At 41.3% G+C, this 16,395-nt stretch overlaps 1 protein-coding gene across 3 annotated transcripts in view; it reads right to left on the bottom strand.

The window, feature by feature from the left end:
- Positions 1 to 974: 974 nt before the first annotated feature.
- The window catches only part of LOC137243439 (collagen alpha-1(II) chain-like), a 32,548-nt gene continuing 17,127 nt past the window's right edge, over positions 975 to 16,395 (bottom strand). For all 3 annotated transcript variants that reach the window (XM_067771213.1, XM_067771214.1, XM_067771215.1), the window contains exons 3-11: positions 6,132 to 6,182; positions 5,165 to 6,060; positions 4,678 to 5,101; positions 3,820 to 4,619; positions 3,206 to 3,745; positions 2,820 to 3,153; positions 1,609 to 2,743; positions 1,446 to 1,539; positions 975 to 1,371 (exon numbers count right to left, since the gene is read on the bottom strand). In XM_067771213.1, the coding sequence (XP_067627314.1) occupies positions 1,222 to 1,371; positions 1,446 to 1,539; positions 1,609 to 2,743; positions 2,820 to 3,153; positions 3,206 to 3,745; positions 3,820 to 4,619; positions 4,678 to 5,101; positions 5,165 to 6,060; positions 6,132 to 6,182 (4,424 nt within the window). In that variant the 3' untranslated portion in view covers positions 975 to 1,221. The remainder of the gene's footprint in view (positions 1,372 to 1,445; positions 1,540 to 1,608; positions 2,744 to 2,819; positions 3,154 to 3,205; positions 3,746 to 3,819; positions 4,620 to 4,677; positions 5,102 to 5,164; positions 6,061 to 6,131; positions 6,183 to 16,395) is intronic.

The following is a 16,395-nucleotide window of genomic DNA, read 5'->3' on the forward strand; positions in this document are numbered from 1 at the left end:
ATCGAAAATTTCGAAAAACCGAAAAAGTGCGATAATTCATTACCCAAGATGGATAAAGCGATGAAACTTGGTAGGTGGGTTGACCTATATGACGCATAATAGAAAATTAGTAAAATTTTGTACAATGGCCCAACGCTTTTATTTAATTGTCTGATCAACGCCCTAGATTGATAAGGAGTGTGATGACTAGTACCTAGGACCTACCTAATTATTTTCTAGCTTTTCGTATTATTATTATTTCATGTAAATATTGTTTTCAATAAAACCGTTTAACTAAAAAATTTTTTTTTAATTATTTTATTTTTATGCAAAATATAACTTTGGAAAGAACTGTGTAAAATGAGTGTGATACTTACCATATTACGTAGAAGAAAATGAAAAAGTTCTGCAGGGCGAAATCAAAAGCCCTTGGAATCATGGCAGAAATACTGTTCGTGGTCACCCTGGTCTACATTTTGGTCCATATCTCGAAAACGCCTTCACATATGCAACTAAGGGCCACTCCCTTTTAAAATACTCTTCAATACCTTCCATTTTATACCCATGTCATTCAAACACATTCCAGGGTTACCCTAGGTTAATTTTCCTACGTGGTGATTTTCCCTTATTTTGTCTCCAAAGCTCTGAGCTGAGTATATAATGTTCGGTTACATCCGAACTTAGCCTTCCTTACTTGTTGTATATGGCTATGGTCATAAAGTCAAACGGAAATTCCCTAATTGGCATTAAGCAAATTAAGAAAGGTAATAAGTTCTATTGACTTTGTGAGGATTTGAAGTGGCCATAAAGTCAATTGATCTTATGGCCATTTGAAGTAGTCATAATGTCAATTTACGTTTTTTCCGCTAATCTTATGTCAATTTATCCCTTGTAACCCTTCTTTATTGCTTTGCCTGTGTTCCTCATCAAAAAAATATGTTTTTTGGAAGGTGGGATGATCTTATAGCGTACGCTATATATAAAAAAAAATCCTCAAAAATTTGCATTTTTTTATTAGAAGATACATATGTATTAATCTTAAAAATATACGAACAATTTAGAGTTACATATAAGGAAATCTATAAGCATTTAAATTGAGCTTAAAAAAATGTTTAAACTTACGAAAAAATGCTTTTGAGAGTCTCTTGCTTAAAAAAATGTTAAAAACTAAAAATCCGTACTAAATTTTTTAACAATTTAAAGAATATCTTAAAACTAGGAGAGAGTGAATAATTTCGCAAATTAATTATAAAAACACACTGGACCCAATTCAATGCGGAACTGTTGATTAGCCTCGCCAGCATCTCTGATTTTAACATCAACAATTGGCAGCCTCTGTGGCTTCTCAGTTTTGTAAGTAATTACCGTTTTCGCCCACGATTTTGAGCGATGCTAGAAAGAGAAAGAAAACCGTTTAAAAAAATAGTAATAAATAGCAGACTGGAATAACTGCAACTTGAACCTACCCTGCACTCATCAACTTCAGCCTCATAGCGCAAACGCAGCGGCCCCTTTGGCGTAAGCTCAGCATCATTCCAAGACAACAATTTCAAGCCTTTCCTGTAAATTTTACAAAGAAAGTATAACAACAAAACACACATAAAATAAAGACAAATTTCGATCACTTACCGATCTTGCGACTTGTCCTCATCCAAATAGGCAATTGTGTTGCGGCAATTGAAAGTGATCGTTTGCGTCGCCTTTGCCGACAGCAATTGCAAGAAACCCAATTGATGCGAGTCTGTTTTATAGTTGATTTTCATACCACCAGGCATTTCACTCAACCACGTCTCTTTCTCGTCTCCTTGATAACTTAGCACCGGCGTTTCTTGTGGTTTGGCCAATATGCAAGAAGCTCTTGTCTCACGATCACAATAAACCAAAATAGCATCGCGTGGATCAGCTTCATTCGGATCTATCCAATATTCACCAGATTTGTAGTCAGGATATGCCGCAAAGAGATCACGACATGTTTTGGCAGGCGCCGTTTGTTGTCCGTTAGGCCTGCGTAATCTTTCAAAGGATGCCTTCAAGTGTTCAAAAGCTTTGATTACCATTGCTTCTTTTTCTTCCTCGGAAAGTCCATCAGGTAAAAGATTTGGTTGATCACTTTGTACATCTACCCCCTTTGTTTGGCCGTGATTAAGCAATGCAGTAAGAGCTGCTACATCATAGCCAACCGATTCCCCAGGTGGACCTGGCGGTCCAGGAGGCCCAGCTGGCCCAATGGGACCTGGATGACCTTCATTTCCACTAAATCCACGCGGTCCAGCCGGCCCTGGTGGACCCGGTTGTCCCGGATTGCCGTCGCGTCCTTGTGGACCACGCATGCCCATCTCTCCTAACTTTCCAGGTTGGCCGGGTATACCTGGTGGACCTACGTCACCCTTAAGACCTGCCTGACCTGGCATACCCTGCAGACCGATTAGACCACGATGACCTTTGACACCTTTAGGACCAGCTTCACCAGTGTCACCCTTGGCTCCCTCTACACCTGGTGGCCCAGGTTTTCCTCGTAATCCTTGCGGTCCTTCTACTCCTGGTAAACCTGTATCTCCTTTAAGTCCATGTTCTCCTTGTACACCCATTGGTCCCATTGTACCTGGTGGCCCTGGTAGGCCAGGATTACCTGGTGGGCCTGGATTTCCTTGTTGTCCTTGTGGTCCCTTATCACCAGTACGTCCAGCAATACCCTGTGGTCCAGGTTTTCCAGCTGGACCCTCAGGTCCAGACTCTCCCATTGGTCCTGGTGCGCCTTGCTGTCCTGCAATAAATAAAATTACGAAAACACTAGTTATGAAGAGAGTGCATTCTATCAATTCGACAAACTTCAACCATACCTTGTAAGCCCTGCGGTCCGGGTACACCATCCTTTCCTGGCTTCCCTTGTGGTCCCGCCTCGCCTACTGCTCCTCTAAGACCACGTAAACCTGCTGCTCCTGGAGGGCCAGGTAAACCTGGCATTCCACGTTCGCCAACATTTCCAGGTGGACCTGGATTACCTGCTGGTCCAGCCGGTCCATCATTTCCTGTATCACCTTTCTGCCCCTCTAATCCCTGCGCACCTTGCAAACCTGGCGATCCTGGATTTCCTGGTCGACCAGGCTCTCCAGCATTTCCCTTTGCTCCCGGGAACCCTGCTACTCCTGGTAAGCCTTGGCCTCCTGGTTGTCCCTATAAAATAACAACTTAATATTTTCTATAGTGTGAACTTCGGAAAACTTACTGGTTGCCCTTGATCACCGGGGCGTCCAGGTAGACCACTTAGACCTGGCTCTCCTCTTAAACCTGGTTCACCACGTGCACCCTTCGAACCACTCAAGCCAACCGGACCTTGTGGACCTTGCTCACCGGGTGCTCCATGTGGCCCTGTATTGCCTTGTTCACCTTTTATTCCCATCAACCCACGATCACCTTTAGCTCCTGGCAAACCTGCTAAGCCTGGTGCTCCTGGAAAACCTGGTGGTCCTTGTAATCCTGCTGGTCCCCTTTCACCAGGTCCACCTGCTGCACCTTGTTCACCTGGCGGTCCGGCATTTCCTTGTTCACCTCGTTCTCCAGACTCACCTGGTGCTCCAGGTGGGCCCACAATTCCCTGAGGGCCCCGGTCACCAGGACGACCTGGTGGACCCTCTAGTCCTAAGGGCCCATTGCTACCTCGTTCTCCCTTCACGCCAGGCAAACCCGATAATCCCCTTGGTCCCGGAAGTCCTAACATTCCTGGTGCTCCAATATGTCCTTTCGAACCGGCTTGCCCAGGAGCGCCCTAAAAAAATATAAAAAAAAAAAAACAAATAGTTGTTTGTAAAAAAACGCAAGAATTTTGTTTTGTTAACTTACTGGTGGTCCATCATGTCCAGGTAAACCTGGTTCACCACGTTCGCCCGGTGTGCCTGGTTGGCCGACTGGTCCCCTTTCTCCAGGATAGCCACGTTCGCCACGAATTCCAATTGGTCCTAAAAGGCCTTGGGGCCCGGGGGGTCCCGCTGATCCATCCTTTCCAGGAGCGCCTGGAGTACCAGCTACACCAGGAAGTCCTTGAAAACCTCTTGGGCCAGCAGTACCTGGCTCACCACGTTCACCATCTTGTCCAGGTGGTCCACGTGGGCCTTGCGCCCCAGGCAGGCCATCTTTTCCGCTATCACCATGGGGCCCCTGGGGCCCGGGTGGACCTGGCTCACCATTCTTTCCAGACTCACCTGTAAAACCTTTGTCACCAGGAATACCCATTGGTCCAGGCAATCCCTGTAAACCTTGCGGTCCTTGTTCACCAGGCTTGCCATCAGCTCCAGCTATTCCCCTCTCACCCACTGGTCCAGTTTTTCCTGGTGGTCCGATTCGTCCAGGCAATCCACGTAAGCCTTGAAGTCCGGGTGTACCAGGTTGGCCAACATCACCAGTGCTTCCTTTTATGCCGTGTGGACCTTGAATACCTCGATCTCCTGTTGTACCTTTGGGTCCAATAGGTCCCTCGGGACCAGGCACGCCAGTCAAGCCTTGCGGCCCTCTTTCGCCAGTCGGTCCTGATGGGCCAGTTGGTCCGCGCATACCTCGTTTTCCACGTTTACCTTCTGGCCCTACGGTGCCTGGTAAGCCACGTGGGCCTGGTTGTCCACCTTCGCCTTTAATACCTTGATCACCTGTTAAATACATTTTGGTTTAAACAGTGTGTTACCCAAAAAATCTTTAATATCTTACCTTTATAGCCACGCTCGCCTGGTTGACCGGGTGTACCTTTTATGCCTGCCTCTCCTGGACTTCCGGTTATGCCATCAGGACCGCGAGGTCCAGGAAAACCTTGAGGCCCTGCTATGCCAGGTGCACCCATTGAACCTTTCTCACCAAGTAAACCATCTTTACCCGGAGGTCCTGGCGTGCCAGGTTCACCAGCAACACCAGGTCGACCAGCTTCACCTCGCGGACCCTGCAGTCCTTGATCCCCTTTGGGGCCTGGATGTCCCCAATCGCCTTTAGCACCTTGGCTGCCAGGAAAACCGGGTGGACCAGGTTTGCCAATTGAACCGGGTTGACCTGCAGTTCCTGGACTGCCATCCAAACCTCGCGCACCCGGAGGACCGGGCGCTCCTTCACGTCCGCGCTCTCCTCGTGGACCAGCTGGACCCTGTCACATAACAAATAATATATGAAATTTTGTTAGCAAAGCATACTTCCAAACGACACTTACCTGTGGTCCCGTAGGACCAACGCCACCCACTGGTCCAGTGCTACCCTTCTCACCAGGTGCACCTTGATCACCTTTCGAACCATCAATACCAGGCAAACCGTGATGTCCTTTTAAGCCAGGAATACCCGGCATACCAGGTAAACCTCTCGGTCCCGGTGTGCCCGCAGCACCTTGCATACCAGCTTCGCCATCCTCACCAGGCATACCATCCTTACCGGGTGCTCCAGGCAAACCGCGTGGTCCCATCAAACCAGGTGGGCCCTGCGGTCCAGGCTCGCCAGGCTCACCGCGCATTCCTTGAAATCCTTGTGGCCCAGAAGGCCCAGAGTTTCCAGGCGGGCCACGTGGTCCAACCGGCCCAACAGAAGATTGTAGATATTGAAACTCAGGCACAAATGCTGGAGAACTCGGTCCTTTATCGGAATTCGCATATTCAGCCGCTAATTGTTGATGATAAAAACTCATATCTGGTATTGGACCTGGAGCGCCTGGATTACCCGGCACACCTGGATTACCTGCCGAACCAGGTATACCAACTTCCCCAGTACGACCTTGTGCGCCGGGATAACCAGGTAGCCCACGTGGGCCAGTAGCAACGCCAGCATACGCATTATCTCCACCGCTGGGTTCAACATTACGCTCTGTCGTTGTAGTAGTTGTAGAAGTAGTTGTTGTAGTGGGTGGAAATTGAAATGGGGGTTGAAGTTCAGTTGTGCAATTTTCTGGTTCACGACAGATAACCTTGCCCTCTATGCAACTGCAAGAATGTATGCAGCCATTACTTTCGCTACTAAACTCATCACCATCGCGATACCAATTGCCTTCGTAGTGACATGAAAAGGCACCAACAACATTTGCCGGATTTTGAGAACGTGATCGAGTGTGCGGTTTGTGAACTGTAAAATACATTCAAATGTCAAAGAAACTTAGGCCGCGGACGTGTAAGGTGAGTAAAAAATCATTGTACCTTCTTCATGTGTGTCATAACCGTTAGGACCACCACCATTGCCATCGACATCTGTAAAGAAAAATGAGAAAAGTATAGCCATATGTATTTGTAGAAATGATAGTTAATGCATGTGAACTTCTACTTGCAGTCTGAGAAAACTATAAGATCTAGTGTCAAGAAATCACTTCCTCTAAGATCAGTGTAGTTTAAAATACTTTCTGAGGTTAATGAGAGCCTAGACTTCCTGAAGTTTCTCGATCTTCTTTACGCTATTAGCTTTATCCAGTGAAATGAAACGCAAATGATTCAAAAAGAAGAATTTTCATAGCCGACCCCGATAAAGCTGTTAAAAATGTGCCACAATCTCTTCGTGCTATTCGGCTCTGGTACTAGGACATTTTATGATTAGTCCGACTGTCGGAGGAATTATTTATTTGACTACTTGCACCGTTGGTTTGACTCGCCTTGCTCTTCAGCTCTCCAAAATATGTGTCAAGCTGGCAGGGCTATCTATGGAGACACTATGGAGAGTCATGCCGTCCTCTTATTACGATATGTGAGGTACTAGATTAGAAAGCGTCGCAATCTGCTAAAGCACACAAGCTTTCGTTGGAAAGCTTTTTATACCGGAAACACATTCCAAGAAATTATAAGACCACTGCGGATGGCCGATATAGATTCAAAATAATTGTTTTAACCAGAATTGAGCTTAACACCTTTGGTATGGCGAAAAACTATGTAAGGTTAGGTAAAGAAGTAGCTTTCCCTGTAGGAGAAGCTCAAATGGACTACACTTAGCTATATTAAAGGTAGTTGGAGTTTCGAAATTGACTGTCCTCAACCCTGGATAAATCTTAGAACGATCCCGTAAGGTTAAGTCGGAAAAACGTTAGCTCAATTCCGACGTGTTAAACAGGCCACTCCGTAATATATGCATCCACTTTGCCATTCTTGATGGAGTAGAAGGGGTCGTCCCATATTAAACTTGAGAGTTCCCCTCAGAACCAAGGATGAACGGGCTTAAAAATCTCAATGATTTTGAAGCCTGTGTGTCATCATAGGCGAAGTATCCAGATTTTCAGCAGAAGGTAGTGCTTGCCCAGTATTTACTCAGGGAAACCTTAGCCCATCTGTCTAAAAGCAAATAACAGTAGAATAGCGAAACGCCGATTTCCAGGTAATACGCTGCGGCCGGCTCAATTTTACGCATTCTGGCTAAGATGCGCGTGAAAATTAGCCAGGTTAAAGCTATGATCCAGAATCCAGATGACTCTTATGTTATGAATAATTAGAGTCAATCGCAAAAGAGGTCGGGCATCCCCCAGACCACAGTCGAGCTCACGGCATTAATTGGCGCATGATTGATTAAGTAGATATTACATTCTCTAATCGTAGTACACTGAAAGGCCCTTTAGTGATGAAACAACTCTAACTCGTGCCTTACATCGAGGTCCTGACAGAAAATACTGCCACGGACCAACCTTTCCAACTTCGACCAACCCAAAAACAAGTTAAATTGTCATCTTCCTTATTTTTAGCTCCTCCGCCTTTTTTCTATTAAGATGTTAAAACCAGCAAAGGGAACCGTTGTCGCCTCGCATAATAGTAATAGTACGCCCTGTCTGTAATAAGATCGAAGTTGATAAGAATGCCGTAGTCTCCATATAACAAAGCTTTACCAACGCTCAAGCTTCTGAAAGCAATTTCCAGTAGATGTGCATTTGTAATCAAGGAGGGTGTTGTTAAAAGAACACCGTTGATAAAACACACCACTGTCCTTTATAGGGAGACCAGCAGTTTCGTGTTCCTTGCCATGTCCAGAAAGTTTTGTTAGACCAGCACCCCATGTCCCGGTAGTCCTGTAAAACATCTTGTAAAATCCTCATCAGAATTACTAGATCAATCTTTTCGCAACTTTTGGCTTTCAGCCTTGACTGCATTTGATAATTCAGTCGACGATTAATAAAGAAATCGGCCTATTTGGAGCAGGGCTAGGCCGCGACCACAGCGGGAACCAATTGCACCATCTAGATATTATCCTATACTAGGGTGTCATATTTTACAAAGAGACTTGCTATTGAACGGTATATTTTTAATTGAAATGGGACCTCTATTATTATCTCGCACAGGTGTATGTCTAGAAAACTCATGTTTTTGAGCTCGCTTAGCGGTTGGAGTTAAACCACAAAAGAGGCAACTTTACCAGGAACACAATAACTTCTGCCTTTATGAGAAAAGCTTCGTAGGCTTATTGTTGATAGCGAATTATTATCGTCGGGTAATGCGTTTGTTATCGGTTTGGTAACATCGGCTTGTTATTGATTATTGGTTTTTTATCGCTTTGGTATTATCGGTATCCGTTTCATAACAAACTGCTGAGTCGTCGTTAACAAATTGATAACACGCTTTTTAAAAATTGGTCACATTCCAATGACAAATCGTTATCTTTTCGACAACAAATCGGTATCACTTTGATAATATAGCGAAAAAATGTTGATGAATTTATTGATATTTTTTTAATGGTAAATCGATAACTCTTCGATAGCTATAGATTTGCTTTTTTTGATTAAAATAAAATAAATAAATGAAAGGCGCGATAACCTCAGAAGAGATTTAAGGTCGTGCTTCTATTCCAATTTGTGTTGTGCTCCTTTTAATTTTTCATACAAATTGGCGGGACGGGTCTACTTGTTTTATGCCGACTCCGAACGGCATCTACAAGGCAGATGAGTTTTCTCTGAGAGCTTTACATGGCAGAAATTCACTCGGAGTGCTTGCTTGTTTCTAAAATTTTGATGTTGCTGTGCCCGGGGCGTGAACCCAGGATCTTCGGTGTGGACGGCCGCTGATCATTTTTCTATAGAAAACCGATAACTTTTTGATAACAAATCGCTAACTTTTTGGTAACAAATCGATATTTTCGATAAATTTTGAAACACGCCGAAAACAAATCAATATTTTTTTTTCATATTATATCGATAACTTTACTTGCCTTGCTGGTTCCAGAGTTGATATTCACTCTACCACGTGCATTGTTCTTATATTATGCTACATTGTAGTAACTACACTTACGCCCTCATATCCGTAATCCTCCAGCGGGTTAGGGGGCTTAGATTATTTCCACGGCAGGTATGCCTGTTGTCAGAGGCGACTGAAATAGCAAATTGATTCAGAGGTTCTTCAACCAAATTTTCAACCTCACATACCCGTGGCGAATGCTGTTTCTTTAACAGCCGAGGTTCTGGTGATGCCAAGTTCCTCATGGATATAGGGGGTGGAAGGCCGGGATGGACCGATCATCTTGGGAATGATTTAGTATGGCCTAGAAGGATTCATGCGGTCATACTAAATTGGGCTAGTACCTTAATGGTGCCTGTTAACGGAACGTAGCGGATCTGCATCCGACAAAGGATAATCAACAATAATAACACTCCCCAAAATCTTCGGGGGCGTCCTTATCGCTACAAAAACAACAAATTCTACTTCACTTACGCTTACGCTTACCTTAAGCTTGCATTCTGACTTCTCCCATAAAGTGAGCGAAGATATTTACACATTAATAAATACTTCCTTGTATAAAACAACAGCAGACTAGTTTGGTTCGAGATTCAAAATAATCGTTGAATTTGACTTCAAGTAAATATGGCTATTGTACGGGTATGAGTATGTGTGTATGTAATGTTAACTTCAAATATTGTACAGCAACAAATTTTACATACATTCATACTTTGTTACAATCGTTCCTAGATAATATTAAATGATATGTATTAACTGTCATACATATGTTCCACTTATGCAAAGTCCAATTTATTTGTGCTGCTCTTGCACCTTCCATTAAGAATAAGCCTAGACACTTGCACGCATACATACATACATACATTCTGCTCATTTATATGCTTTATCTCTATTAAGCAATTACAAATGTTATGAATTTAACAACTCTGTTATCTGTTTGTTTGTCAACAAACTGAGTATCTAAGGCAACTCGAGTCAAACGTTTCTTTTTCTGCACATACATACATACACACACACACATATACGCAAATATTAGCACCTGCACGAAATGTCATTTGTTTATTAGAAATTTCCATTTCATCACTTGTAAATCATGCAAATGTAATGAGTGTTGATTAATTTGAAAACTCTACAAGTTTATGTGATAAAACAAGTGCCCACATTTGGAAAGAGAGAAAAAAGGACACTGACATAGCTCGTGCATTTGTTGGTGTGTGATATAATGTTAGCACAATAAACGCAACAGGTGGCCTCTTAGCGTTGGTCCGTTTTTTTAAATTCATAGCAGGTACTTAGCGTAGAACGTGCAAATGCTTTTTTCGATTCCGAAAACCATCCATAAACAGCACGGACATCATTTTTAAAGATCACCGAAATAATTCCGAAAAATGTGTTAAATCCCATACTGGATACAGTCCCGGAATGATTCTGAATTGAAATAATCTTCGGAACAATTCCAAATAGTCTCGATATGATGATAAAATAACTGAAAAACTATCACGAGCACAATCACGAAACTATCAAAAAATAATATTAAAATGATCCCGATATAGCCTCAAAATTGATTGCTACTCATCCTAAACTAATCGCATTTTTTGCAATGTGTTGACTATATGTGTGTATGTGAGATATCTCTTCACTTCGAGCTGCTGGTTATGTATGTGCATGTATAAGTGGGGCTGCTTGCTGTATGTATTTGTTGTTGTGATTATTTATTAACAGTATAGTGATGCTAATATTCGCCGCAATATAAATATATGTATATCTGCTTCTAACTCATTAGTGTTATGAATTCAGTAATCTTGTAAACTTTCTATGCACGAATACTAAAAATAGGTATAGATTATAGAAAAATGTATCCTACATTCAATTGCAATACAATTTCCAAAAACTAAATTTTAAAATGTTAAACATTTTTATTGCACACCACATGCATTTAAGTATATATATATGGATGTAAGTACATGACATGCCCATGAATAGCTTATCTTTTCAAATAATCTGTCCAAACATCACATATGTACGTACATGACAACATGGATAAAAAATTATATAGAAATATTCATACGCTACATAAAGGCAACAACATCATATACATACATACATACATCATCACGTCATTCAAATCAATTTTAATGCATTCGCTGTTCTTTCATCGCAAATCATCAAATGCCCTTAATCGATTTCACACTCACTTCAATGGACTTGCATCAATGAACTTATTTTACAATATCTATTCATTTATGATTTGCAGATGTGCTATTCCCGTAGTTGACATACATTTTTATTACAATCACATTGATTTTCTTGCATTGCATTGATTGTTTTTGTTTTTTTCATTTTCTCAAAAAAGTTGCAAATTGAATTGCTCACTTTAACATGCAACAAACATAAACGTTTATTACGCTCCAATTGGAGACAAACGAGATTGTCAAGCGTGTCATAAAGTTGCCAAGGTTTTGCGTTAAAAATAGTATTAAATTAGAGTTGCATATTATTTTGTTTAAAAAAGCAAAATAGTACATAATTTTTGCACCAATAAAATAATTTAAAAAAATTTTTAACTGAATCTTTTTAGCGACCTTTTTATATGTAAACTAGAAGAACCGGCAGACGTTGTCCTGCCCTAAATTTGGCCTATCTGTATACATTTTAATAAGCTTTCTCCGTCTGACTCTGCCCTCCTCCCTCTTCACTTTTTCCTAATCCTTTTGTTCACTCCTCCCTCCGTCTTTTTCGCTTCATCTATCTCCATCTTCATCTCATTCTATCTCTTTCTCAATCTCCTTCTCTCTTTTCTTTTCTCTCAATGCCTTCTCATTCTTCTGCATCCCTTATTGCCTGTCCCAGAGGGTGGTATGTATTTTATTCCAGTCCCAGTCCCAGTCCCACTCCGAGTCTCAGTCCCAGTCCCACTCCGAGTCTCAGTCTCAGTCCTAGTCCTAATCCCAGTCCCAGTCCGTCTCTCGATAATATATTCCTCTGTACTAAAGCACTCATCAACAGCTTTCATTTGATATCCATATTGTATAAACACTGTCTAGGCATTCACTGGCCCACGTTTTGGGCTATATCTCGGGACCCTAGTCACCCAGGGGTAGGAAACTTACACACTACACAACTAAAGACTCTCCTGAATTAAAAAAAATGTTATAGTACCTCTAAATCGCGGGCCCCTTAAGAAACCTTCCCACTCTCCTTCCCCTCTCGGCGGGCCTGGAGATGTGCTATACTTGATATCATTCGCTATAATATTTTTTATTGATAAGCAGGTTGTTTAATTAAACACCAAGAAATTACACGGAAGTATATGCGCACCACTTGAAAATATGATTACCACTGCGTATATGTAACATTTTATTATTACGTATTAACAAATAAAAAATGTGCAATAAAATAATATTGCGTCTATAAACTGAGATATAACCTATCCTGTCTCTCAAGTTAGATCAAACTACACATGGCGTGCAAAACAAATTCACAATCTGTTCAGTAGTTTAGGAGTCCATCGCGCCCAAAAATGTTGTGACACGTGTTTTATATATATTAAGATATATTGAACTTTAGCTGGTTCGAGGTCAATAAAACTTTTTTTATTAAAACCACAGGGTTTTTTGAATAATTTAATCCAATATATTTAGGTTATTCCGCGATAACCGTTCTCAAGGATACTCCTTTGCAGCCAGCTAAAGTTCAACATAAAAGTTAAACGGTTTTATTGAAAACAATACTTACATTAAATAATAATAATATATATTATTTCTAATTGCTGTTTTTATGTACGGGTCTCTTCTTCGCTCTTATTTGGAATTCAAATCTATAAATAAAGTTTCGTTTGTAAAGATGGAGATTCGGGCTATTAGCGACCTTGGACAATTTTGTTCGTAGTTCCTTTTTTTAGCTATATTTTATTAAAATAATTTGTTAAAAATAAACGATTGCGAGCACACAAAGAAATCGATTTGTTGTAATGGCACTATTGTGAATGTTTGCACTGCATTAACGGCAGTTGCTACTATACGCTAGATGGCAGCGCAAGTTGTAAGTTTTAAATGATTGATAGAACAGCTGATTTCTTTTGTTATTTGATAAGGGACTTTTATATTGGTAGCGCAAGGTGCGCACGGGTCCGGCTTAATATTAAAAGCTAGAAAATAATTAGATATGTCCTAGGTACTAGTCATCACACTCCTCATCAATCTAGGACATTTTTCAGACAATTAAATAAAAGCGTTCGACGCCTCGAATTTCTATTGATAGTCAGAAGTAAGACCAACTGAACCTTAATCAGGTTATGCTACGCCACACATTTTTAGAAATTTCACGCGCCCAACGCTTTCAACGCCCTAAATTGATAAGGAGTGTGATGACTAGTACCTAGGACATACCTAATTATTTTCTAGCTTTAATTATTATTATTACTTAATGTAAGTATTGTTTTCAATAAAACCGTTTAACATAAATTTCTTTTTTTTTCGGTTTTTAGACTATATTTAATTGCATATTATTTCTCATTATATTTAGTGACTCATTATTACAAGAACTCTTCCTGACAAGTTTGCTACAATCTAAGCCCTCAATACATAATCCTTCCAAAGACTTTACTCGACTCGGCGCCACGTATGCTTGTTCCTCGTCGAACTCCAAAGTATTTTGATGTCACTTCTACCGGACTGTATGTAATATTTGTTCCAAATATGAGCCAAATCGGACCAGAAATACGAACATTTTTAATATCTCGATCCTTGCGCCACCTAGCGGCGATTTTTTATAGGTCGCTTTCTATTCATGTATGTACTACCTGTTCCAAATATGAGACAAATCGGACCATAAATACGATTTTTTTAAATATTTCGATCCATGCGCCACCTATCGGATTTTTTTTCTTCTTATTATTGCATTGTCATCGTGTTCTGAACTATATTCCAAGCTCAAACTGTAGCCTATCGGGAAGCTGCAATAATTTTAAGTACAAAATTCGTAAACAACGGCCGGCCGCTACACAGAGTCAAATAAAAAATAAACAGAGTCAAACAAATAATAAATAAAATAAATAAAACCGTTTAAAAATGTGGTTTAACCGTCGTCGTTAAGTAAAAACAAATATATGAGGAGGGACTTTTGAATGCACCACTCGCTTCCTCGCTCTGCTTACTGGGGCCAACTGATCACACCGACAAAATTTGAATCGTTTTCCACCTGGTCTTTGCAGCGGAGTGGGGCCACCCTCTTCCTCTGCTTTCATATGGGGGTTCCGACAAAAATAACTTCGTAGTCATTTGAATATAATGACCTAGCCAGCGTAGCCGCTGCGTTTTAATTCGCTGGATTTTCTTGATGTCTGGATAAAGCTCATCATTAAACCTTCTTCGGTACTCGCCGTAGCCAACGCGTTGAGGTCCGGTAAATTTTCGAAGAACTTTTCTCTCCAACACTCCCGGAGACGTTTGAACTGATGTTGTCATGTCCCATGCCTCTGCACCATATAGCAAGATGGGTACGATAAATGACTTATGATTAAATGATTTTCATTTGCCGAGAAAGGACTTTACTTTTCAATTGCCTAGCTAGTCCGAAGTAGCATTTATTGGCAAAAGTATATCTTCGCTAGATTTCAAAGCTGATGTTGTTGTTTGTGTTAATGCTGGTTCTTTTACTATTTCGAAATAATAGCTGCCAACAGTAGCGTGTAGCCAAGGCGCAAATGCGCTTACTTTTTGCTCGATACCAGCAGGTACTTCGTCTTTTTTTCGATAGGGGTCACCCTGTATAAAGCTTTGAACGGTTTAGCGAAATCCTTCACAATTCTAATGGTGTTGCTCAACGTCATTTCGTACAGCCGTATACGTTTTGCGGGGAAACCAAATTCAGATGTAACGGTATATAGGCAGCTTCTTTTCGTGCCGTCGAATGTGGCTTTAAACTTGACGAGAAGATGATGCGTGTCAATTATTTTTTTGTGGCTTTTTTTCCAAGATTTGGTGCGTTGTGAAAATATGGCCGATGGTAAATTTACCAAGTTTGAAGCCGCACTGATAATGTCGAATCAAGGTGGGCTTTAATCCTTCGCACAATACACTTCGCAGGATTTTTTATGCGACAAGATCCCCTTTCTTGTGGACGGTGCAAAGGACACCTAGATTCCTATCGTGGGGAATGCACTCGACCGACCATATTTTGCAAAGAAGCTGATGCATTAGGCTTACCAATTCCTCGCCGCCGTATTTGAATAGCTTCGCTGGCAATACATCAGCTCCCGTAGCCTTTGTTTTTCTTTTTTTAATATAGTTGTTGCTATCATGATTTCGTCATAATCAGGTGGGTGATATTGACTCTATCATCATAGCTTGCAGGATCTGGTTCATCACCCCTATGCGTTACATCGCTGCCTCCATTAAGGAGAGCAGAGAAGTTTTTGCTCCATAATCTATGTACTCTGGACATCAATTACAATATCGCCATTCTCGTTCCTACACAGCTTTCCCCCGGACTTAAAACCTTCAGTCTGTCTTCAAAATTTTTTGTAAACTTTGCCGGCGTTATTCCTTGTGGCCAGCAGCTCAAGCTCCTCACACTTACGCCTTTCTGCTCTGATTTATTCTTCCTTAAAAGGCGTCTCGCTTCCCTTTTCAGCTCCCGGTAGAATTTATCTACTCTTCTTATTGCGCTCTTTTTTACATAGCCCTGTAGGCTGTGTGTTTTCTTGCGGTTTCATCGCAGCATTCTTCATCGTACCGGTTACTTTTTCATGGTCGCCGGTAACCAATTTTAGCTTCGGAGGTGATATGAAGTGCTTTAGTGATATGCTCTCACTGTTCCTATCTCAGCTAAGGTTATGAAAACTCTCTATCTATGAAAGCTTTCGTTTTAAAAACACTCTATACTAGCTAACATATTCATATATTTTGATGTGAGATAGGACGTTTTTGTAACTGTTTTTGGAAAAGTTCTAGCATATTGCATCTTCAAACTGGAGCCGAGATAGGGTGATAATTCGCGCAGCTGTCGATAAATATTTTGAAGAAAGTATAGTGAGTATTCTTTTGGAGCTAATCCATTTTTATACTCAGTTGAGCAGAGCTCACAGAGTATATTAACTTTGATTGGATAACGGTTGGTTGTACAGGTATAAAGGAATCGAGATAGATATAGACTTCCATATATCAAAATCATCAGTATCGAAAAAAATTTTATTGAGCCATGTCCGTCCGTCCGTTAACACGATAAATTGAGTACATTTTGAGGTATCTTGACCAAATTTGGTATG

This window comes from Eurosta solidaginis, chromosome 3, assembly GCF_040869045.1.
Source record: "Eurosta solidaginis isolate ZX-2024a chromosome 3, ASM4086904v1, whole genome shotgun sequence".
NCBI lineage: Eukaryota > Metazoa > Arthropoda > Insecta > Diptera > Tephritidae > Eurosta > Eurosta solidaginis.